At 41.9% G+C, this 25,423-nt stretch overlaps 1 protein-coding gene across 3 annotated transcripts in view; it reads left to right on the top strand.

Moving 5' to 3' along the window:
• The window catches only part of LOC129822808 (phenylalanine--tRNA ligase, mitochondrial-like), a 134,604-nt gene that overhangs the window by 1,174 nt on the left and 108,007 nt on the right, over positions 1 to 25,423 (top strand). The window contains exon 2 of one of the 3 annotated variants that reach the window (XM_055881232.1): positions 4,784 to 4,905. Coding sequence is in view for 2 of the 3 variants with exons in the window: in XM_055881233.1 (XP_055737208.1) it covers positions 18,805 to 18,837 (33 nt within the window). In the remaining variant the exon portion in view is untranslated. Of the gene's footprint in view, positions 1 to 4,783; positions 4,906 to 18,263; positions 18,838 to 25,423 lie in introns of those variants that run through there. The other 2 variants (XM_055881233.1, XM_055881231.1) reach the window with 2 other exon arrangements.

Here is a 25,423-nt window from a genome sequence, read left to right as displayed (position 1 = left end):
TACTGTCACAGTTGAATGTTAAGTCATTTAAATTAGGCCTATTTAATGAATAGGCTATCCCTTGAATTATAAGAATATGACATAATTTGATTAGCTATCTAAGCAGTACACAAAGTTGAAGTTGGAAGATTACATACACCTTAGCCAAATACATTTAAACTCAGTTTCACAATTCCTGACATTTGATCCTAGTAAAGATTCACTGTCTTAGGTCAGTTCGGATCACCACTTTATTTTAAGAATGTGAAATGTAAGAATAATAGTACAGTGATTTATTTCAGCTTTTATTTATTTCATCACATTCCCAGTGGGTCAGAACTATACCTACACTCAATTAGTATTTGGTAGCATTGCTTTTAAATTGTTAAACTTAGGTCAAATGTTTCAGGTAGCCTTCCATAAGCTTCCCACAATAAGTTGAGTGAATTTTGGCCCATTCCTCCTGACAGAGCTGGTGTAACTGAGTCAGGTTTGTAGGCCTCCTTGCTCGCACACGCTTTTTCAGTTCTGCCCACAAATCTTCTATAGGTTTGAGGTCAGGGCTTTGTGATTGCCAATCCAACACCTTGACTTTGTTGTTCTCAAGCGATTTTGCCACAACTTTGGAAGTATGCTTAGGCTCATTGTCAATTTGGAAGACCCATTTGCGACCAAGTTTTAACTTTCTGACTGATGTTGCTTCAATATATCTACATCATTTTCCTTCCTCATGATGCTGCCACCCCCGCGCTTCATGGTTGGGATGATGTTCTTTGGCTTGCAAGCCTCCCTCTTTTTCCTCCAAATATAGCGATGGTCATTATGGCCAAACAGTTCTATTTTTGTTTCATCAGACCAGAGGACATTTCTCCAAAGAGTACGATCTTTGTCCCTATGTGCAGTTGCAAATCGTGGTCTGCCTTCTGTATGGCGGTTTTGGAGGTGGGGCTTCTTCCTTGCTGAGCGGCCTTTCAGGTTATGTTGATATAGGACTCGTTTTACTGTGCATATAGATACTTTTTTACCTGTTTCCTTCAGCATCTTCACAAGGTCCTTTGCTGTTGTTCTGGGATTGATTTGCACTTTTCGCACCAAAGTACGTTCATCTCTAGGAGACAGAACGCGTCTCCTTCCTGAGCGGTATGGCGGCTGAGTGGTCCCATGGTGTTTATACTTGCGTACTATTGTTTGTACAGATGAACGTGGTACCTTCAGGAGTTTGGAAATTGCTCCCAAGGATGATCCAGACTTGTGGCGGTCTACAATTAATTTTCTGAGGTCTTGGCTGATTTATTTTGATTTTCCCATGATGTCAAGCAAAGAGGCACTGAGTTTGAAGGTAGGCCTTGAAATACATCCACAGATACACCTCCAATTGACTCAAATGATGTCAATTAGCTTATCAGAAGCTTCTAAAGCCATGACATAATTTTCTGGAATTTTCCAATCTGTTTAAAGGCACAGTCAACTTAGTATATGTAAACTTCTGACCCACTGGAATTGTGGTATAGTGAATTATAAGTAAAATAATCTGTCTGTAAACAGTTGTTGGAAAAATGACTTGTATCAAATTTGTGGAGTGGTTGAAAAACGAGTTTTAATGACTCCAACCTAAGTGTATGTAAACTTCCGACTTCAACTGTATCTGAAGTGGCGATTCATTTGGTTGTACTGTATGTATTTGTCGTCATAAGGCTTAGCAAATTATGTAAGCTATATGTAAATAGACAAAAATGTTTCTGTCATACAAACTATATCACATTTCTATTCATGTAGCTCATTTACACTACATGGACAGTTTGTTAGGTACTCCACCCCTTGGCTTGCTATTTAAAGCAGGCAGACAGGCAATTGATGCATTCATCTACTGTTCAATTGCACATTAGAATGAGCAAAACGAATGACTTAAGTGACTTTGAGAGTGGTATGTTCATCGGTGCCATGTGCGGCGGTTACAGTATCTCAAAAACGTCCTGGGCTTTTCACAGACAGTGTCTAGGCTTTACCGATTTAAAAAAAAAAAAAAAAAAAAAATAAGTAAAATCAGCGGGCAGTCCTGTGGTTGTTGAGCATGACAAGAATCGTGCAAGCTAACAGGCAAATAATGGCACAGTACAACAGTGGTGTGCAAAACGACATCTCAGAATGCACAACTCATCGGACCTTGTCACAGATGCACTATTACAGTAGACGACCACACCGGATTCCACTCCTATCAGCTAAAAACAAGAAGAAGTGGCTCCAGTGGGCATGCGATCAACAACACTGGACAATTGAGGAGTGGAAAAACTTTGCCCAGTCCAACGAATCCCAGTTCCTGTTGCGTCATGCTGATGGCAGTGTCAGGATTTGTCGTAAGCAGCATGACTCCATGGCCCCATCCTGTCTGGTGTCAACATTACAGGCTGGTGGCGGTAGTGTAATGGTGTGGGGAATGTTTTCCTGGCACACATTAGGTCCATTGATACCAATTGAGCAACACTTCCACGCCCCAAATAATTCAGGCTGTTCTGGAGGCAAAGGGGGTTCAACCTTGGAGTCGATTGGTTTACCTAATAAAATGGCCACTGAATGTATAGCACATAAATCTTCTATTTGCATGTGAAAATTTCATGAGATGCACTTGCTCTGTTGTATTTTTGCTGGTGGCATAGGCTCTGATGGTGAAAGTCATACAGCGAGTGGCTGTAAAACCCCTTTTGGGAAACAAGACCTCTAGGCTAAAGTAGGTCAGCTAGCTTAGTGTCTCATTGTGATATTCCCTTTACGAACATCACAAGACTATTGGAGATCAGTGTGCTGTTGGGGCCATGCTAACACATAAGGTGTCTGTAAGGTTAGAAGGAGTACGTGGTACCCTTGGAAAACACTGCATTGGATCTGACCAGATGTGTCAACATTGGCCTATTTTTATATTAAATCCATGGACTACATTAACGCACAATACATCCAGTAGGACGGCAGATGTGGCTGTTACTTTTAGAATATAATATTTATTTTAGCCTGGAATCCATGGTGGAACAGAGCATATCAGCTGTCTTTAACAACATCCATATGCACAGAAATTCTTCCTTCAAAGTACCCAACCAGCCATCCTGCTGTCACGACTTATCGACTTACTAGTGACATATCACAACTTAATTGGCTCAAGACTTAAGCCTTTGAAACTCTCTTATTGTTGGTTTGACACCAAAAAAAAATCCCCAAATCACATTGACAGTAGCATCAATTACTAACGCAGAGTGTAAGTAACACTGACAAAAGTGGCATACTCAATCAAGTCTCTTGGTTGGCTTTCTGGGTTATGTCCATCTCTTCTATTCAACTTGACCAATGCAGGTGTTCCCTCACAAATAAATCCTAGGCATTCAACAAGAAGACCTAAACATTTTTGCATTCATCATTTATACCTTGTTTTTTCACAGTGGCGGAACGGGCCAATGGAGTAAATTGATTAATCGTTCACAGGTCCAATTAAGGTGGGAAAATAAGAGCCCAGAGTTCAGATGTCAGGCAGGGAAAAAGGCAATCTCCAAACAATGACTGATAATGATACTGAACAGCCAAATCAATGAGGAAGGATTTCACCCACTCATTTAATTTAGTTATTTTTTATTGTGATCTCAATCATAAATATTTTAGCTATTGATTGTCAATAGTCATTTCCATGCATTGTTGTTTCATTAGAAACACTCACGTTTGTGGCGCAGCGGTCTAAGGCAGATCCGGGTTCGATCCCGGGCCCATGCGGTGGTGCACAATTGGCCCAGAATCGTTCAGGGAGGATTTGGCCATCTGAGATGTCCTTGTCCCATCGCGCTCTAGCGACTCCTTGTGGTTGTACGGTGTTCCCTCCAACATGTTGGTGAGGCGGGCTTCCTGGCATATCCTAGGTTCTGGGCCTGAGTAGCAGGCAGTTTAATTTGGGCACGCTTTTCATCCAAAATCCCGATTGCTGTCCCCTACCCTAGTGAAGTTAAAAGTTAATTTGAGGAATTTCTTTCCTTCTTAATGCGTTTTAGCTAATCATTTGTGTTGTAAATAAGAATTTGTTCTTAACTGACTTGACTAGTTAAATGAAGGTTATATGAAAAAAGCCAATTATACACCCAAAATTCCAACTCTCTCCTTCTTTAGTACCAGGTAGCACCTTTGCTTGCTCGCTGACTGACTAGCTGAGCTCCAGTTAGTGCGGAGCGGGAGCGATGATCACTCAAGCCACCCTTTATCGAGTCTGACCGCATGGGAGAGCCATAACGGCTGGTCTGCAGCCACTTCAGAAGACGAGTCATTCAGGAGTGGAGTCTCCTATTGATTTCCTATGGGGCCCTTCTTACCCTCTGACATGGTGGGTCTCGCGGTTAGTGAGGCATTCGGACCAAGAGATGTGGCGCCGTTAGAGTTTGCGTGGGTGGGTGGTTTGGGTATGTGAGTGGAGATTAGTGCTTCTTTTCTAAAAAGCAATGAGAAATGGTCATCCCACTCCCTCGTAAAATGAATAAGGAGTGAAAAGAGAAATTGGTAGGAAATGTTGGTTTTCTAATTCCTATATAGCAGATATATTTGTTGCCTTTTAATGGTTATATTAACCTGCTCCACTCACTGTGTCAAATCAGTCAACTGAAATCTCAAACTGATGCTAGGCCTGACTCCTCTCCCCTCCATAGTATATTATGGACTTGTTGCTTGGCTTTGGGGTGAATCCATGGTCTCCTCCCCCCAGCACTGAGGTGGTCGCTCTCCGCTCCGCCTGACAAAACAAGGCCTTTGATCCATCAATGTATTTCTTTTTTGTCTCGTGCAGGCGGCCGGAAGGATCCAGGCCAGTGGGTGACCGGAACTGAAACACAACTATACCCTCTTCCTCGCTCCTCTCATCCCACAGATCGTGAGCCCAAAGTCTTCCGTACCATTCACCCTGGAGAGGTACGTACCTGACATGGTGTTTTGCCTGTGTTGAACATTGTATTGACGTCGTCGTTTTGTTGTTTTCGTTTTTTTACTTGGTGCACTCTCATAGCACTGCAGATGCAGTTACCTGTCAGGTATGAGGGTGTGTGACTTGATGGACGATGATGATTTTATTACTTAAAGGGGCAATCTGCAGTTCAAATAAAACAATAACAAAGCGGTTGCCGGCCACCCTGCCTCTGTTTTGGTAAAGAGTTGAGGGATGGGCCTGGGGAAATGTAACCACTCTCGAATTCATAGACAGAGTTATGGATGGACTGACCATCGACGTGATCAACATTTTTGTTTAAACCATGTTTTTAGGCTATACAGTGTTTGTTTACAATGACATTGTTTACAAATAGTGGAGTAAAATATGCTTATTTTGGGTTCTGATGGGTTACGACAGTTGAATTAAGCTCATAAAGTGTTTGTTGAATATGTTATATTCTCCTAGAATCAATCGGTATACAGTGCTTTCAGAAAGTATTCAGACCCTGTGACGTTTTCCACTTTTTGTTATGTTAGTCTTATTCTAAAATTGATTAAATAGATTTTTTCCCCTCATCAATCTACACACAATACCCCAAAATGATAAATCAAAAATAGTTTTTTTAAGTATCACATTTACATAAGTATTCAGACCCTTTACTTAGTACTTTGTTGAAGCACATTTGCGATGACAGCCTCTAATCATTTTGGGTTTGATGCTACCAGCTTGGCACACCTGTATTTGGGGAGTTTCTTCCATTCTTCTCTGCAGATCCTCTAAAGCTCTGTCAGGTTGGATGGGCAGCGTCGCTGCACAGCTATTTTCAGGTCACCAGAGATGTTCGATCGGGTTCAAGTCCGGGCTCTGGCTGGGCCACTCAAGGATATTTAGAGATCTGTCCCAAAGCCACCCCTGCATTGTCTTGGCTGTGTGCTGAGGGTTGTTGTCCTGTTGGAAGGTGAACCTTCACCCTAGTCTGAGGTCCTGATCAACCTGGAGCAGGTTTTTTATCAAGGATCTCTGTGTACTTAGCTCGGTTCATCTTTCCCTCCTGACTAGTCTCCCAGTCCCTGCCGCTGAAAAACATCCCCACAGCATGATGCTGCCACCAGCATGCTTCACCGTTTGGATGGTGCCAGGTTTCCTCCAGAAGTGACGCTTGGCATTTAGGCCAAAGAGTTCAATCTTGGTTTCATCAGACCAGAGAATCTTCTTTCTCATGATCTGAGAGTGTTTAGGTTCCTTTTGGAAACTCCAAACGGGTTGTCATATGCATTTTACTGAGGAGTTGTTTCCGTCTGGCCACTCTACCATAAAGGCATTATTGGTGGAGTGCTGCAGAGATGGTTGTCCTTCTGGAAGGTTCTTCTCCACAAAGGAACTCTGGAGCTCTGTCACTGTGACCGTCGGGTTCTTGGTCACCTCCCTGACCAAGGCCCTCTCCCCTTATTGCTCAGTTTGGCCAGGTGGCCAGCTCTAGGAAGAGTCTTGGTGGTTCCAAACTTCTTCTATTTAAGAATGATGGAGGCCACTGTGTTCTTGGGGACTTTCAATGCTGCAGAAATGTTTTGGTACCCTTCCCGAGATCTGTGCCTTGACACAATCTTGTCTCGGAGCTCTACGGACAATTACTTCAACCTCATGGCTTGGTTTTTGCTCTGACATACACTGTCAACTGTGGGACCTTTATAAAGACCGGTGTGTGTGCTTTTCCAAATCATGTCCAATCAATTGAATATACTCCAGGTGCACTCTAATCAAGTTGTAGAAACATCTCAAGGATGATCAGTGGAAACAGGATGCTCCTAAACTCAATTTCGAGTCTCATAGCAAAGGGTCTGAATACTTATGTAAATTAGGTATTTCTGTTTTTTATTTGAAATACTATTTTTATATTTTCTTTTATGCTTTTTTCACTTTTTCATTATGGGGTATTGTGTGTAGATTAATGAGGGAAAAAATGTTTTTAATAAATGTTTGAATAAAGATGTATCATAACAATGTGGAAAAAGTCAAGGGGTCTGAATACTTTCCCAATGCACTGTATTATTGAAAAAATCAATATGTATAGCAAACGAAGATTGCCCCTTTTTTAATGTGTAGTTAGTCACTTGACCTTTCCGTGCTCTTACACTTCTAGTATCCCCAAAAAGGACATTAATAGGAAGAGACACAACATTATGTCAACACAAATAAAAAGTTGCTCCAATGTTAGGCCAACAATGGTTGTGGTGGAATTTTATTCTCCCAATACAATATTGTAGGATTTATTTCAAAATATCAACATTGGTCCGTGATAATTTATGCACACATATAATCCAATAGTACAGACAAGCTGCATAATTCAGTTGCGTAATTGTTTATTTCTGTGCATTTGAAACTAGATTTTTGTTGTATTTGTATGCTTTAATAACAACCGCTTTTTACGCTGTCAAAATGTCCCCTTACTACCTCATCATTGCTTTGCGAAAATGGCTGCATTAAAGGGATGGATCCCTGCACTGTTACGTGATTCTTATACTTTCTACTTGCATTGCTATAGGCTTCAAAAATGCTAGCCAGAAGATGCTGGGCATGACTAAATAACTAGCCAACAATCTTTAAAATCCGGTTTAGATTAAATGAAGGCCTACCTAAGGTGTTTAAGTGGAAAATGTGCATGAACAGAAATAGTGAACTCTCCCTTTTTTTAAAGCAGTTCACCTGCTTACAGCAGGAGCGCCTAGAGCAGGACTCTCCAGTCCTGTGGGTTTTCACTCCAACCCCAGTTGTAGCTAACCTGATTTCAGTTTATCAACCAGCTAATTATTAGAATCAGCTGCACTAGATTAGGGTTGGAGCGAAAACCTACAGGGTTGGAGAGCCCTGGCCTAGAGCCTATTTTGAGGTCTGAGAGAGATCCGGTTATTAGTTCACCCAAGTCTCTTACCACAAATAAACATGTCCATCTTCACTCCGTTGCCCCTTGGCGGTGCATCAGTCAGATGAGCTTGACGTCAGCCCAGATTGGAGGAGAAGAAGAGATTGCCATTGAAATGTTTATTACGGCACATTAGTTTGGCAGGCCATTAGGCGGCGTCTTGCCCTCCTATAAATCTTCACGCACATGATTATCACTGGAGAGCATGTCTTTCCCTGGGAATCGAGGACCTCTCTTCAAGAAATCATAGCCACCAGTCAGATTGTCCCAGTCCAATGATGAGAGGGGGGAAAGCAAGGAATTGAAAATAACAGAGAGAGTGCAAAACAATCAAGATGAGCTTCCTTATGAAGAAATGCAATCCATCCAAATAAGGATTGATACAACCTGCCCGCAGTGCCTTCAGGTAAGGGAGGTCATTGTGAACGGAAGCAAACAAACTCAAACAACAGCTAAAACGGGACTAACCACTTCATTCCCAGGGAAAGCGGAAAACAAAACAAATCGGCCCCTGGCAAAAAAAAACATTATTAGGCTGCATAGAAAACAACAAAACTTCAGCAACCATGCACCAACACATGCCCTCTCCTGTCAGCAATCGATAGTGAGGCATTAGCATTTTGGAGATCTAGCCTAGAAATTAGGTATGACCTAAGGGTATTGGTTTTTAGAAGGCAGCCAATAGCCATGCTACCACCTCAATCCATATCCAAAGGGACCTCGATGAAGCAGAAGCCTCAGAGGCCATGCAACACCTCTTTCATCATGGGGACCATAGACCTGGGCTACTAACGTAATTATACTTTGTACATTACAGTTTTACAGGGCTGTAGGCAGTTTTGAGTGCTATTCCCATGAGTGTAACTGTGTTGCAGAGAACCTTAATCACTTTTTGGGGAGGGGAGTGTTTGGAAAGACGTGAGTAAACACATTAGCTGGCAATCCCCGGGTAATGACCTTGTGTGCAGGGTTGTAGCATTTGCTTGGCTGTCACCGAGATAAATTAGCCGTTGTGATAATTGTTGGAAATTGCCAGAGATGCACTGCGGCAAGGGGGGGGGGGGGGGTGTCTCAAATTGCCTAGTCCAACTCCAAGAAAGGACAGTTGGCTCCATATTCATGTTCTTAAAGGTAGACAACCAAATAAAAGAAGCAGCATTGCAGATATTGCGATGAACGAGAAGCAAGACTTCGCTGTCACTGTCACACGCAGTATCTGCACAGGTTCGCTTCACGCTGTTACAGCGTGTTAGGTATGGGACCATAACAGTGGAGACGTCTACCATTGCGCTTCAATGGTCTTAGTTGTTGCGGAAATTGACCCACTGTGCTGTTTACCCTGTGCATCTACGTCGTATCCCTGAGTCATTTTAAGCTATTGCATTGACGCTCACCATGATCGAGAGTAATGCAAATTCCCATTCTATGCAAAGACATGTAAGAGAATAGGACCTTGATTTTGCCAAGGTTCTCAGGGAGTTGTGGTAAAAGGAATTTAAGCAAATGAAACCTAAGTCAGTAAAGTAGGCCTAAACGAATCTAAATGTACTCCGTTGTGTCTCCTCATACTATCGCAGTAGGCTTCAAGGTCTTGATCGCTGATCGGCCAAGCTCTCTAGAGGTTGTGGTTCTACGGCCTTTCGCTTTTAATTTGAACCAAAACCACAAACTGTTACTTAACCTAAAACTATGCACAGTTTCCAATGTTTTGCTCTCAGAGGGATCAATGGATTTAGAAGTATTATTTTGCTGGCTTGTGGTAGACAACATCTGCAGTACATTCGATTTTAATTAGCAAACCACTGCTGGGTTGTTGCCTGTTTTGTACTAGTTTGGAACAAATACTGCACTGACTGTTTGAAGTGTTACAGTTCTGTTGCTGTGCGACATTACTGTTTTGGCCACAGCAACACTTTTCTTCCCCACCTAATATTACCCGGGATGTGGAACAAATTCCTCGGAAGCATGCTTTCGTAATCCTTTATGGTCGCTATATTATCTTAAGAGCCAGTCTCTCCTCTCTCTGGTCTATGGTGACGTCTCGGTTGGTGTCCCCCATTTTGCTCAGCAAAGCTCTTCCTGAGCCCCGCAGCACCAAACCTTTGCCCGCAAACAGAGCCACACACACACTTGCACAGCCCAGAGAGCCAGCTGCCATATGATATAACATAGAAACGCAAAACACACACACCCTATGTTATGCACATGGCATACATCTTGATGTAAACAGTGTGACCTACATGCATGCCTATGTGTATACAACACATGTTCTATGAGACACACGTACTGTACACACACAACGCAATATACGACTTGGATGGGGTGCGCTCCATGTATTTATTTAAAAGCTTATCTAACACGTATCCTGGCTTAAATACATGATTCAACAATCTATTACAGCCCTTAAAGGGATCATGTTATGTTGTCTGTCACGGTTTCTGCTCAAGCTCTCATAAAACCATAAACTCTTAATTGTATTACTACCTTTTTTAGATTAGACCATGTTAAGCGATAAGTGAGCAAATGGCTTTTGTGATTTGCCAAGTCATCCATTCTAGCTCATTGCACACTCTGACCTGTTGTAATTTGGTAACTGGCAAATGAGAGTGGAGCTCCTATAAATATTAGCATAGCTTAGTTCTGGTCTTAGCTGATTCACATTGAGATTAAACCTGACTGAAATGGATTGAGACTTAATTTGACTGACCTGAACTTCTTTGAGAGTGATGAAGTTTGAGGACATGTTTGACAACTGGCTTCCAAACAGGTCACAGAGCACCACAGTGTGAGTCATAATACCCATAACCTCGTGGTCAAACAGGGAAATCGTTCCAATCATTTTTCCACCATTAATTTTTCCCATAGGGGATTTTAGAAATGCTTAAAATAAGGGCTGCGTTTCGTGTACGCTTACCCTGGCGTGACATTTTGATAACCGTGTAAATCTCTCTAAGACGGGGTGACTTTTATCAATATATTCGGCTGTATTTACCCCCCAAAAATGAAATGCTAACGTGGCTATCATAAAGAACTACAAATACCATGATGATCTGGACAAGACTGCCGAATTGAGGCAAAGGTAAGAATCTCTGGATTAACTATTTAATGTTAGCTACATGTAGTATTTTATAAATTCCCTACATTTCTTTAAATAGACAATTCTATGAACTGTCTTGTGAAAAATCTATTAATTGACACTACCTGTTCGCAAAGGTGTCAGCGAGAGATGATATGCAGGAGCTTGCAGGGATTTGTAGTTTTGCATGATGTCTACTTTGATGCTAATTAGCATTTTCGAATCTAAGCGTAAATGGAGCTGAATATATTGATAAAAGTCACCTTGTCCGGGAGAGATTTACATGATTATCAAAATGTCACGCCAGGATAAGCCTACACGAAACACAGCCCTTATTTTAAGTGTTTCTAATCCCCTATGGACAAATGAATGGTGGAAAATTGATTGGAACCATTTTCCTGTTGGACCTCTAGGTTTTATGGGTACTATGACACCTCCACTGTGGGGCTCTATAGGTCCTGAAAGTCGCGGGCATGGGTAGGGCTCGGGCATAAAATCCATGCCCATGCAAGGCTCTAGTCCTGGGAGACAAACTCGGTTTTCCACCGTTTCATTTCAGGGAGAAGTTTTAGCGCTCACAAGATCAGAGTCTTACCAAGGGATGAACTCTAGCACTTTAAGCTTAAGGGTACGGTTGTTTTTCAAAGACAGGTTTTCTTTTCCCATAGATATCCACATGTCATGAAAAGTGAATTTGGAGTTAAAAGGAAGCATCGGATAATTGCAGCTTTGCTCCAACTTTGATTAAAAAGAGGCGATGTAATACAGATCTCTGTGCTGTGTGGGCTCCCGTTGTAGTGTTCAGTGGGTCTTTCACACAAAAGGTTCTCAAGGTTGTTGTAGTTAGAAGTTGAAATGTTGGCTAAGCGGTCGCTGGTTAGAGCCTGCAAAGAATTGTTCACAATTTTTCTGCATTAGAAAGCAGGCGGTCAGTATGTTCCAGTGGTGTAAAGAACGTACATTTTAAAAACAAGAAAATGGTACCGTCTGGTTTGCTTAATATATATAAGGAATTTGAAATTATGTTTACGTGTACTTTTACTTCTGATACATCATTTTATTTTAGCAATTACATTTACTTTTGATACTTAAGTATATTTAAAACCAAATACTTTTAGACTTTTACTCATAGTATTTTACTGGGTGACTTTCACTTTTACTTGAGTCATTTTCTATGATGGTGTCTTAACTTTTACTCAAGTATGAGAATTGGGTACTTTTTCCATCACTAGTATGTTCCATATACAGTTGCGGACAAATATATTGGCGCCCTTGCACTTTCCTTAAATAATTCCCTATTTCTTCTAAAATAAGTTGAAATTGAAAACCTTTTTAATCTCCACCTTGTTATAGGATTTTTCAACATTGCAGAATCAATTACATTTTTGTAAACTTAAGTTTACAATTTTTTATTTAGAAAAAAAACCATGACATGGACAAATGTATTGGCACCCCAGAGCTAGTACTTGGGACGGAGACCAAAAGTTGATTTTCTTTTCAATTTCATCTTATTTTAGAAGAAATATAAATCCCTATAAGAAAAGTGCAATACATTTGGCTGCAGCTGTCTGTTGCAATGGGACCAAATGAGTCAACAAAAAGCCCAAGCATGACCATTGATAGATGGGTTCTCATGAAAAGCCTCACTCTAGAGCTTGTGCAGGGTTGTACACACACACGCCATCTTACTGCATGACAATAGCTGAAGACAATGCGCTGTGATGAATGGGCAGTTCAATATATCCTGTCTCCCTGTGGGGCGTGCCTGAACTTGCCCAAGCCCTACACTTTTGTAACACCAACCTTCTTTGCAATGGCGGTCTGTTCCACTCTTTTTTGATCCCCCGTAGCATTCATTTCTGAACAGAGAAGCAGTATGTTTTCTCACTGGTGATCAATTCAAATTTGAAGGGTTGGCGGTGTGCAACAAACCTTTCAGTGACAGCGTGCAGATGCAGGTGTCAGTGAATTAACGGCTTGGGCATCGCAGACACGTCAATTCACTGACACCTGCATCTGGACGCTGACACTGAAAGGTTGTTGTACACGTCCAACCCTGGTCCCTGCTAGTATTAGTACACCCACGCACTTCCAACAACACAGGTGGTCTCAGCTCCCTCACTGTTTCTGCTATTTTAGTGTTCCCTCTGTCTATACAACCCTTCAGGGTATTTCACAGATGGCACAACCAGTGTTTTCTCAGTCAGCTTCCCAGGCAAGGATTTGGAAATGTACCCCCCAAAAAATGCTGTACCCACATTTCCCAGGGCTGTGATGATACCAGAATTACAATCCATTACAAAAAAGACGAAGCAGACCGAACCCTTTGTTCCTTTAAAATCCTGCTGTATGTAAAATATTGTGTGACGTAGCTTGAAAAAAGTAAACAAATGTGACTGGAACAACAAATACCTGACCTACCCGATATATTTCCATGTTTCGTATTTCACTAAGGGAATAATACAAGTATGTTATAATGCCAGTGCATACATACTGGAGTGAGCGCTTGATTGAATGGATTGCTCAGTATAGGGTGTCCACCAACTCTGCTCAGAGTGGGTGAAAATGCGCTTTGGTGATGAAAGATGAGTTCAGCGGGAAAGTGAGCCTGTCAAGTAGCATTTATAAGTGCACGGCATCACGTCAGCTATGCTGGATAATGTGCAATGTTTCTTATTTTGTACCTCTTCTTTTCTCTGGCCATTTATTTAGTCGCCGTAATTTTGGCCGTCCTACAAGGGTAAAAAGGGTAAAAACTCCAATAACTTTTTTCTTATGATTTTTTATGATCTAGACATGAGGTTTGGACCATTGGTTTTCTTAGAGGATTATCTACACAATTCACTTTACCCATTGGTCAACATATAGGTTTTTGATTGGACACCCTCCCTACTCAGTATCCCTTAAGAGTAGAATTTCGACTGAATTCACAACTTCCATTCAAAAACAAATGCCTAGGTGCTGTCTTACGCTTCTGTTTTTATATATAAACCTGCAGGGGACCCTCAATACCAACTATCTGACACCTTGATCTTGTACGTGACATAGTTGAATGAGCTGAGAATCTTGGAATAGTCCCTGAGCAGCAGACTACAAACCAACCCTGCCTGCAGAGTCTCAAATGGCTTCTCAAAAGGAGAGCTGCCTGCCGCCTTGTGAATCAGCCCTTTTTAAATCCACTTGTTTTGTCCCAAGAGGAATCAAGTTGTGTTTGCCTCTGTCAACCCTGACATGCAGTCTTGGGGAAGAAGTCTAGTCTATTTCCTTCCACAATGACACGCCCCAGGGAAGTGTAATCTCTATTCCCACTACAGTACACAACATCACCTTGCTCACCATGACCCTGTATTCAATGTCCATCACTTATAAAGGCTCGACAGCACAGTGGCAAGATGAGCCACACATATATAAACTTTGCATATATGAACCACACATATGGAAAGTGTGTAGTAAGCATACTGGATAATTGTTTTGTGGCAGTTGTGTTAATGTTAGGTTAGCGTTATTTCATCAGATCTGGCGGTTGATGGAGACTGGACAAATAGAGCCAATGCAAATAGAATATATTTGCCCCCCCAAGGGTGAGTAGGATAGAGACTGGCTTTGATGGTGTGGGGTTGAATATATGTGGTGGGAGTGAAGAGTCCAGTCTCCACACATTTCTCAGCCACCCGTAAAAATGTACTTTGTTTGTGCTGTCGTCGCTCACAACTCCCGCTCTGGCTCCAGACAATTGCTGTGTGCTGCGCTTCTCCAGGAGAAAGACAGGTCATTGTATTGCATTTTTATCCCTGGCATTGCAGGTTTAATCTAATATCATGAGTCAAAACATGCTTTGTCCTCTCTCCGTTAAGGTCGTAGAAACAGTGACATTGAACTCCCTTTATTTAACTCGGCAAGTCAGTTAAGAACAATTTTCTTATTTACAATGATGGCCTACCACGGCCAAACCCTTAACCCTGCCGGCGCAGGGCCAATTGTGCACAGGAAGCAGTGTTCTCACCATGGCATTGGTGGAGCGCCATCCATGCGTGCGTGAGTGAGAGATCGGAGTGGAGATATCCCTTCCAGTCTGGTGGTACAAGGTCTGCCTGTGGGGAGAGAGAGGAGTAGGTACCACCTGTTACTGGCCCGGCCCAAGGGCTGCATGCCCTGGCCTAGTGCCCAGGCGTGAACTCCACGGACGCTATGAGGTCTCCTCGACTCGCGGTTGCCTGTATCAGTGGCCAGCTCATCAGTCTACCACGTTCCTCACTGTGTGTGCAGTCAGGAGGCATTAACCATGGGGCAGTTTGCTCTTGCTTTCCCAAAGCCGCTCGACCAACATGCCACCTGAGTTGGGAAGGAGCAGTGCTTCCCTGTTATTTCTGACTTTTATTTGAAATCAAAATAGTGTAGTAGTGGCAACAGTACCAGGTAAGAAAGGGATTTAGCTGAGGGTAAAGGAACACTCCACCCAAAATTGTTATTTTGGTATTTTTTTCTATTTCTGTATTTTGAAAGCTATATCTCTTAAACTTGATTGCTGACATGCAAAACATTTTGGGACTATATCAACAATGGACTAATGAAACCCATACCAAAAGACATTTTTTTTTGGTAAGGTAAGCTAAATACTGTGTGAAGACTCTACGTCACTGTGTCTCACCATGCCATCATTGAATACGTTGATATTTTTAGCAGCTATCATCGAGTTTTGTGCTACTTCTTCTGCAATATCGAACACTTTCCATGTATAATGTCTCTTTCAACGTCAGCGACTTCGAAGGGCAGCAGGGTTTTGGCGCATGTCGTTCTGTGCCATGGCCTCATTGACAAGTTATTACCTCATTGACCTCGGGTGGCGTTTTGTCTCTCATTCATTCCTGCCATGGCCCTCGGAGGATGGCGTGATGCCACGGTTTGCCACCCCTACGGACTGCAGCTGCTGATTTTATAGCCACTGTCCCCCGAGTACCAGTTTTATAGGGTGAAATCCAACCTCCAAATACTACGAGGCGCCAGCGAGTCTCTGAACCACATAATTGATTGGATCGCCTTTGCACTTGATTTTGTTTACGACGTTACATTTTGTGCAATGTCATTTTGATCTCTGTTGTTTCCGATCTACACTGAACAAAAAATATAAACGCAACAATTTTTACAAATATTTTACTGCGTTACAGTTCATATAAGGAAATCAGTCAATTAAAATCAATTCATTAGGCCCTAATCTATGAATTTTACATGACTGGGAATACACATATGCATCTGTTGGTCACAGATACCTTTAAAAAAAAAAAAAAAAAAAAGTAGTGGCGTGGATCAGAAAACCAGTCACTATCTGGAGTGACCATCATTTTCCTCATGCAGCGCGAGACATCTCCTCCGCATAGAGTTTGTTAAACTCTGCGGTTGTGAGGCCGGTTGGACGTACTTCCAAATTCTCTAAAATGCCGTTGGAGAGAAATGAACATTCAATTCTCTGGCAACAGCTCCGGTTGACATTCCTGCAATCAGCCTTCCAATTGCACGCTCCCTCAAAACTTGAGACATCTGTAGCATTGTTGTTGTGTGACAAGACGGCACATTTTAGAGTGGCTTTTTATTGCCCCCAGAACAAGGTGCACCCGTGTAATAATAATGCTGTTTAATCAGCTTCTTGATATGCCACACCTGTCAGGTGAATGGATTATCTTTTGTACTCAAAATTTGAGAGTTCATTTTTTTGCATATGGAACATTTATGGGATTTTTGTATTTCATCTCAACATGGGACCAACACTTTTTACATGTTGCGTTTTTTATATTTTTGTTCAGTATAAATTCTTGATCTGATATTTGCACGTGGCAGGACCTGGTGTGCTGGATTGTAGTTCTAATTCTAGTGGCTCAGATGTTCACCCATCCCCTCAGCATTGCCCCAAATCATGAAATAAAATACTGAAAAGAAAGATACTGTATGTTAAAAGAAGGGATAAGAGACCTGTCAGAGAGAGTCACCTTTAGTTACCAAATTTGAGTCTTTGAGCACCCTTAGTGGATTTGCCATCAACCGGATGTATCCGGTTTTCAGGGTTACAACTAATCCAACCTAGCTTCGTTTTCCATTGAAAACCTGATGTGGGAACTCCGCTCAGGCGTTTCCTTTACGCCTGCTACGTTAGGTTAGTCTTTGAGCGGTCTTTTGGCACCCAGTGCTAATACAGGCCAGTTCTGTAGTTAATATTATGTTCGTACCAGCTTGAATTGGGCTTTAAGATAAAGTGTTACCAAGTCCTATCTGTGTTTCCTGCCCCCTGTTGGCTCTTTCTGTTTTTAGTTCCCGGCAGGCCTACTCTGCCACGTCTGTGCCAAGCCAAATGCTTGTGTGTTAGCCAAGCAGCCATGGGAACAGACGTATGGTGCAGCGACAATGCCAGCCTCGTCAGGCTATCTGGAGAAGCGAAGCTTCAAGCACTCCATACCAGTGTGAAGAAATTACAGCACAGTTGGAAGGTCTTCACCTTAATCAAAGAACACAACCAACTTGTAAACTACTGCCCTGATTGCCTTCCAGCCCTAGATGTGATACCACGCTCCCACTCGGACATTCTGAACACAAATATTCTAAAGACATTTGCCAAATGTCTCCAAGATTTGAAGCGGCATCAAAGCCTTGTATTACAAGTAATGGCTACCCAGCCGGCACCTCAGTGGTCAAAGTAATCAGTTGTGTGCATGAAGCAGATTGGATTTAGCAATGAAGTAACCATGTTGCTAATAATTACTCCCAGCACTGTTAAGCATATAATAACTTTTCGATTTATTTAAGACATAATAATATTGTAAGATCCTTTATACATACGGGCTGTGATGGACTAATATCGGAGTGGATCAGTCTGTACTGTGTAGTTTTACAATCACATCCCTAACCAGAACATCTCATCCCGAACCAGTACATTAATAACTAATGCTTACGTGAATGTTAAGTGCTCTTTGCTCTTCTGTATTGATTAGGAAGATATATTTTATCAGTCTTCTTCTCCAGTTGTAATTATAGTGACATGCTTTGGCACTACTTTCGTACAGTTTGGTTCCTCACTGGCGCTTGTGTTTTCGCCAGCTAGTGCCGAGTGATGGAGTAGGTGCTTCAGCAGCCGCATAGCTGTCCGGGCCTGAGAGCTGGTGTGAAACATGACTCCGCTGGGTCCGCGGCAGGGTCCCGCTCATTGAGCAGACATCCACAGGAAAGGCCGACGTAATTCTCACCATCAATTACTCTTGCAGTCACAAGCCACATCCGCGTGCACCCACATGCCTTACCGTGGCGCACCGGGGTGTAAACGAGAGCATGCAGCCAGCCGATAAATTCCACATCTATCTCCCTCCTCTCTGGTGCTTTTTCTCTGTACCTTCCCTCTGTGAGTGATTTAAAAATATATCTTTTTTATTTTCTCTCCCTCTTTATATCGTTCTGTCTCCTCTTCATTATTCTCTCTTGTTCTTCCCTCTCTCTCTCTCTGGCTTTCTCTCTTCAAGTCCCGTATCCTGCTTTCTCTGTATCAAAACGTTTCCATTTCACATGATGCCCTTTTCTCATCCCCCTCTCTTTTTTCTTTTTACTCTGTTCGCTCTGTCGTCCATCTTTCAGACCATCTCTCTCACTTACCCACTTCTTTACCTGTCATGTTCTCATTCATCATTTTATTCTTCACATCTCCTTTTCAGTTTGCATTTTCCCTCCCTGTTTCCCTCTAGTTCTCCCCTTCGTAGCACTTGATGCCTGATGAAAAGATGATTGATTGCGTCCGTCTCTCTACCATCAAGGAGATGATGAGTGGCTGTAAAGCGCCGCCTACGGGAAGGTTCAGAGGACGTGACTCAGGTCATCCCGTCATCTTGAACATCCTCTTCATTTATCCTCTTCATGGCTTCTACCGCATCGTTGACATTGCTACTGGTAATTCTACTGCTCTTTTGGAGTCACCATTGTCATTATGATTAGGGCTAGACTGAATCTGTGTCGGCAGAATCTCCCTATTCCCCCAACTCGCTGAAGGGAGGGATGAGAACATCCCCACAGACTTTGTCTAGTTTCCTGTCTGTCTGGTTGTCACATAATCATTGTCAGCTTTGTCATCAGATATTCATCATCATAGATTCCATCGTCGTCATCATAACCACCATCATCATCATCACTCTCATCATAACCTTCATCACTGTCATCACCACCGTCATCACCAAAACCACCTCCTTTGATCTCCATCCTAATTGTCAGGCGACTGGTAGTGGCTGCACACCTGAATGAGTCTGCCTGTAGTTGTTTTTCTCAGCAGACATATGGAGAGAGAGATTGCGAGAGCCTCCCTCTGCGATGACGTGGCAAAGCGCAGCTCGATTCTCTAAACCAGGGCATCAATTAAGGGACTGCAGCAGTGTGTCCTTCTGTTAAGTGGAGTAAAAGGGCTTTGAGTTCCAGTGTTTCCCCACGCACCATGGGCCTTAATAATATCTCCATAGTGTCGATGTCCGTGCCCCCACATAAATCAAATTAGCATCATTTAAAAAAATAAAATTAAAAAAATTAAAAATCTTATCTTTTAAGCTAGAGATATCTGTTTTTGCATTGGATGCGTCTCAATTCACCACATCTGCCAATGTCACACTTCCGCCTCTACAATGAAAGGTGACAGAGCTAAAGTGGTGTTTGTCAGACCATGAGACATCCCTAACATGGGTCTTCTCACAAAATCATCTGTAACGTCCAAACTTTTATGACCCCTCTATGGAAAGGTGTCTCTGACGAACACAATGATTTTCTCAGTTTTGCCCCCACAAGCGTCTTGGGACTCGTCTGAAGCCCGTACAGCTGATCAGACAACTTCCGTCTTTAGCGTCTGAACAGTTTGGGCTACACGCTAATATGTACAGGTCTGTTTTGCTCTAGGATGCCCACAGGCCTCAAGACTGGTCTGAAGGTCCCCCGGTACCATTTCCCAAAATTTATGGAAGTATAAATGGAGACTATTTAGTGACAAAAATGTGTTATTATTATTTTATTTGCAGGTATTTAACATGTTTCCTGATCTTTCTTATAATTCTCAGATATACAATGTATTCAGACCCCTTCCCTTTTTCCACATGTTGTTACATTACAGCCTCAAAATGGATTACATTTGTTTTCTTCTCATCAATCTACACTCACTACACCATAATGACAAAGTGAACACAGATTTTTATACATTTTTCCTAATTTATAAACATTTTAAAACAAATACATTATTTACATAAGTATTCAGACCCTTTGCTATGAGACTTGAAATTGAGCTCTGGTGCATCCTGTTTCCATTGATCATCCTTGATGTTTCTACAACTTGATTGGAGTCCATCTGTGGTAAATTCAATTGATTGGAAATTATTTGGAAAGGCACACACCTGTTTATATAAGGTCCCACAGTTGACAGTGCATGTCAGAGAAAAAACAAAGCCATGAGGTTGGAGGAATTGTCCGTAGAGCTCAGAGACAGGATTGTTTCGAGGCACAGATCTGGGGAAGGGTACCAAAACATTTCTGATGTATTGAAGGTCCCCAAGAACACAGAGGCCTCGATCATTCCGAAATGGAAGAAGTTTGGATCCACCAAGGCTCTTTCTAGAGCTGGTCGCCTGGCCAAACTGAGCGATCGGTAGAGAAGAGCCTTGGTCGGGGAGGTGACCAAGAACCCGATGGTCACTCTGACAGAGCTCCAGAGTTCCTCTGTTGAGATGGGAGAACCTTCCAGAAGAACAACCATCTCTGCAGCACTCCACCAATCAGGCCTTTATGATATTGGCAAGATGCCAAAAGGCACCTAAAGAACTCTCAGACTATGAGAAACAACATTGTCTGGTCTGATGAAACCAACATTGAACTCTTTGGCCTGAATGCCAAGCATCACATCTGGAGGAAACCCTACAGTAAAGCATGTTGGTGGCAGCATCATGCTGTAGGGATGTTTTTCAGCGGCAGGGACTGGGAGACTAGTCAGGATCGAGGGAAATGTGAATGGAGCAAGGTACAGAGAGATCTTTGATGATAACCTGCTCCAGAGCGCTCAGGACCTCAGAAGTGTCATCTTCCAACAGGAAAACGAACCGGAGCACACAGCCAAGACAATGCAGGAGTGGCTTCGGGACAAGTCTCTGAATGAGCTTGAGTTGCCCATCCAGAGCCCAGACCTGAACCCGATTGAACATCTCTGGAGAGACCTGAAAATAGCTGTGCAGCGACGCTCCCCATCCAACCTGACAGAGCTTGAAAGGATATGCAGAGAAGAATGTGAGAAACTTCCCAAATACAGGTGTGCCATGCTTGTAGCATCATACCCAAGAAGACTCGAGTTTGTAATCGCTGCCAAATGTGCTTCAACAAAGTACTGAGTAACGGGTCTGAATACTTATGTAAATGTGATATTTCCTTTTGTCTAAAAACCTGCTCTTGTTTTGTCTGAGGTATTGTGTGTAGATTGATGGGGGGGGGGGGGGGTGACTTTCATCCAACAAAATGTGGAAAAAGTCAAGGGGTCTGAATACTTTCCGAATGCACTGTAGGACAGACACTTCAGAACAAACTTCCTTTTAGATGTTTTTGGCGGACTATCTGTTGTTACATCCAGTGACTTTTAATCAATGTGTTTGTATTGGCTAATAGCAATAAGGCCAAATAAAATGTTTATCAAATAATGTTTAATGATCTTTGGTATAAACTAAACTTATTAAAACAATTTCAAATAGTTTAGTAGAACCCCCCCCCCCCAGAGCAGTGGACAATGACTTTCCCACCAACTAAGCCAGATTCTAGTTTCTTACTGATGCTGTGATGTTGTTATGGACAGCTTGTGTGAGAGACTGTTTGAAAAGAGGTAGTGGCACACACAGAAATAGAGGGGTCAAGAGTGGAGGCGCCAAGGTGCGGTGGGAAAAGAGATGGAATTTTAGCCAGTGGGGAAAGAGTGGGTGTTGCGGCTTTGGGAGTTCATTTTGGGACCATTAACTTTGTGACCTTTACACTTTCGAACTCACACACACTGAGCGTTGGCTTGAACAGACACCTCCTTTCTGAAGGACTTTAAGCACACCAACCATATACCATATTATTAGATTTTTTGGTACCTTTTTACAGAACCTTGTTACTTCAAATATCACACTGACTGCCCATGGTATTCCATGTTAAGATGCAATACTCTGAATGTAATCATAATACATTATATGATACCAATTAATGTACAGGTAATCATAATGATAACAATGTCAAAATCAGATAATTACGATTGTACAGTGTACTGTATCGATGAAAGATTACCCATTTCCATCACTCCTCCTCCAAATGGTTCTTTAAAAAACAAAAATGGGAAACAAACAAATTGTGCATCTTGTTTGAACAGTTTTCTACCAGAATTTACGTTTACGGTCTTAATTTCAAACTAATTCTTATTTTGTTTTTACTTTTGCATTCAGGCCCGAAGTGTGTTGTGGCTACTGATGCTATCTCGATAACGCTAGCTGGTTATTATATACAGTTGAAGTCGGAAGTTTACATACCAAATACATTTAAACTCAGTTTTTTTCAATTCCTGACATTTAATCCTTATTAAAATACCCTGTTTTAGGTCAGTTAGGATCACCACTTTATTTTAAGGATGTGAAATGTCATAATAGTAGAGAGAATGATTTATTTCAGCTTTTATTTCTTTCATCACATTCCCAGTTGGTTAGAAGTTTACGTACACGCAATTAGTATTTGGTAGCATTGCCTTTAAATTGTTTAACTTGGGTAAAACGTTTCAGGTAGCCTTCCACAAGCTTCCCACAATAAGTTGGGTGAATTTTGGCCCATTCCTTCTGACAGAGCTGGTGTAACTGTGTCAGGTTTGTAGGCCTCCTTGCTCGCACACACTTTTTCAATTCTGCCCACATATTTTCTATAGGATTGAGGTCAGGGTTTTGTGATGGCCACTCCAATACCTTGACTTTGTTGTCCACAACTTTGGAAGTATGCTTGGGGTCATTGTCCATTTGAAAGACCCATTTGCGACCAAGCTTTAACTTCCTGACTGATGTCTTGAGATGTTGCTTCAATATATCCACATAATTGTGCCTCCTCATGATGCCATCTATTTTGTGAAGTGCACCAGTCCCTCCTGCAGCAAAGCACCCCCACAGCATGATGCTGCCACCCCCGTGCTTCACGGTTGGGATGGTGTTCTTCGACTTGCAAGCCTCACCCTTTTTCCTCCAAACATAATGATGGTCATTATGGCCAAACAACTATTGTTGTTTCATCAGACCAGAGAACATTTCTCCAAAAAGTACGTTCTTTGTCCCCATTTACAGTTGTGAACTGTAGTCTGGCTTTTTTTCTATGGCGGTTTTGGAGCAGTGGCTTCTTCCTTGCTGAGCAGCCTTTCAGGTTATGTCGATTTAGGACTTGTTTTACTGTGAATATAGATACTTTTGTACCTGTTTCATCCAGCATCTTCACAAGGTCCGTTGTTCTAGGATTGATTTGCACTTTTCGCACCAAAGTACATTTAACTCTAGGAGAGACAACGTGTCTCTTTCCTGAGCGATATGACGCCTGTGTGGTTCCATGGTGTTTATACTTCCTTACTATTGTTTGTTCAGATTATCGTGGTACCTTCAGACATTTTGAAAATGCTCCCAAGGATGAACCAGAATTGTGGAGGTCTACATTTTTTTTTCTCAGGTCTTGGCTGATTTCTTTTGATTTTCCCATGATGTCAAGCAAAGAGGCACTGAGTTTGAAGGTGGGCCTTGAAATACATCCACAGGTACACCTCCAATTGACTCAAATGATGTCAATTAGCCTATCAGAAGCTTCTAAAGCCATGACATCATTTTCAGGAATTTTCCAAGCTGTTAAAAGGCACAGTCAACTTAGTGTATGTAAACTTCTGACCCACTGAAATTGTGATACAGTGAAATAATCTGTCTGTAAACAATTGTTGGACGAATTACTTGTGTCATGCACAAAGTAGATGTCGTAACCAACTTGCCAGAACTATAGTTTGTTAACAAGAAATTTGTGGAGTGGTTAAAAAAACGAGTTTTAATGACTCCAAACTAAGTGTATGTAAACTTCCGACTTCAACTGTACAAGTGTTGTCTGCTTTTGATAGTTGCTAACTCTGGCTGGTTAGTGTATTTAAGTGTTGGTTCTAGAGCAGACACTTAGCTGCTGTAGGTGGTGTGGACAGGCCATATCAATTTTGAGCCTCTTCATTCAGGGCTCAGGGAGATTGCTTTCAGCAAGTCAGCCTCTGCCACCTCTGCACAATTCCTCCTACATGCCTGACACACACATACAACGCAAGCACCCTCACACACACACTCAATGCAAGTGCACTCACGTCAGTGTTTTTCCACAAGCACATGGATAGGCCAGCCAAATAGAAAAAGTAGCCTGCCAGCCCCCCCACCCCCAAACAAGCTGTATTGTTGATGGCCTTTATTAATACACTCTACTGCTAGATTGTATTTTCAGCCAGCAATTCTCAGGAAAAAACACTGACAGAAAAAAATATATTTTAGGAAAAACTACATTTGCAACTGCTGATTTCAAGCTTCCTTTTAAGAGGCTTCTTTTCTTCTTCTTTTTTTGCTATCTGCAATACAGGTGTTATTACAGAATGAAGCAGGTGTTAAACATGGCCTTTGCTGCACATAAAGCAACAGTTGACTACTCCATTGTCAACACTTTGATTAAATCAGTAGACCTGAAGTGCCTTCCGAAAATATTCACAACCCCTGGACTTTCCATATTTTGTTGCATTACAGCCTAAATTTAAAATGTATCAAATTGAGATACCCCATAATGTGAAAGTGTAATTATGTTTTTGGACATTTTTACAAATGAAAAGCTGAAGTGTCTTGAGTCTAAGTATTCAACCCCTTGGTTATGGCAAGCCTAAATAAGTTATAAGTCACATAAGTCACCTAAATAAGTCTCAGCAAAGAGGGGGGCGGGTGGTCTTCTGACTAAATCATATATTTTTTTAAAGGATAGCTGATATGCAGTGGTGTAAAAATACTTTAAAGTACTACTTAAGTCGTTTTTTGGGATATCTGGACTTTACTATTTATATTTTTAACTACTTTTACTTCACTACATTCCTTAAGAAAACATTGTACTTTTTACTCCATACATTTTCTGACACCCAAAAGTACTCATTACATTTTGAATGCTAAGCAGGACAGGAAAAATGGTACAATTCACGCAGTTCTCAACAGAACATCCCTGGTCATCCCTACTGCCTTTGATCTGGCGGACTCACTAAACACACATGCTCGTTTGTAAATTATATCCGAATGTTGGAGTGTGACCCTGGCTGTCCGTAAATTAAAACAACACGACAATGGTGACGTTGGGTTTGCTTAATATAAGGAATTGGAAATGCTTTATAATTTTACTTTTGATACTTGAGTATATTTAAAATGAAATACTTTTACTCGAGTAGTATTTTACTAGGTGACTTTTACTTGTCAAA

Source organism: Salvelinus fontinalis, chromosome 25, assembly GCF_029448725.1.
Source record: "Salvelinus fontinalis isolate EN_2023a chromosome 25, ASM2944872v1, whole genome shotgun sequence".
NCBI lineage: Eukaryota > Metazoa > Chordata > Actinopteri > Salmoniformes > Salmonidae > Salvelinus > Salvelinus fontinalis.
Note: the sequence above shows the minus strand (reverse complement) of the source record. Positions and strands in the feature narration are given on the sequence as shown.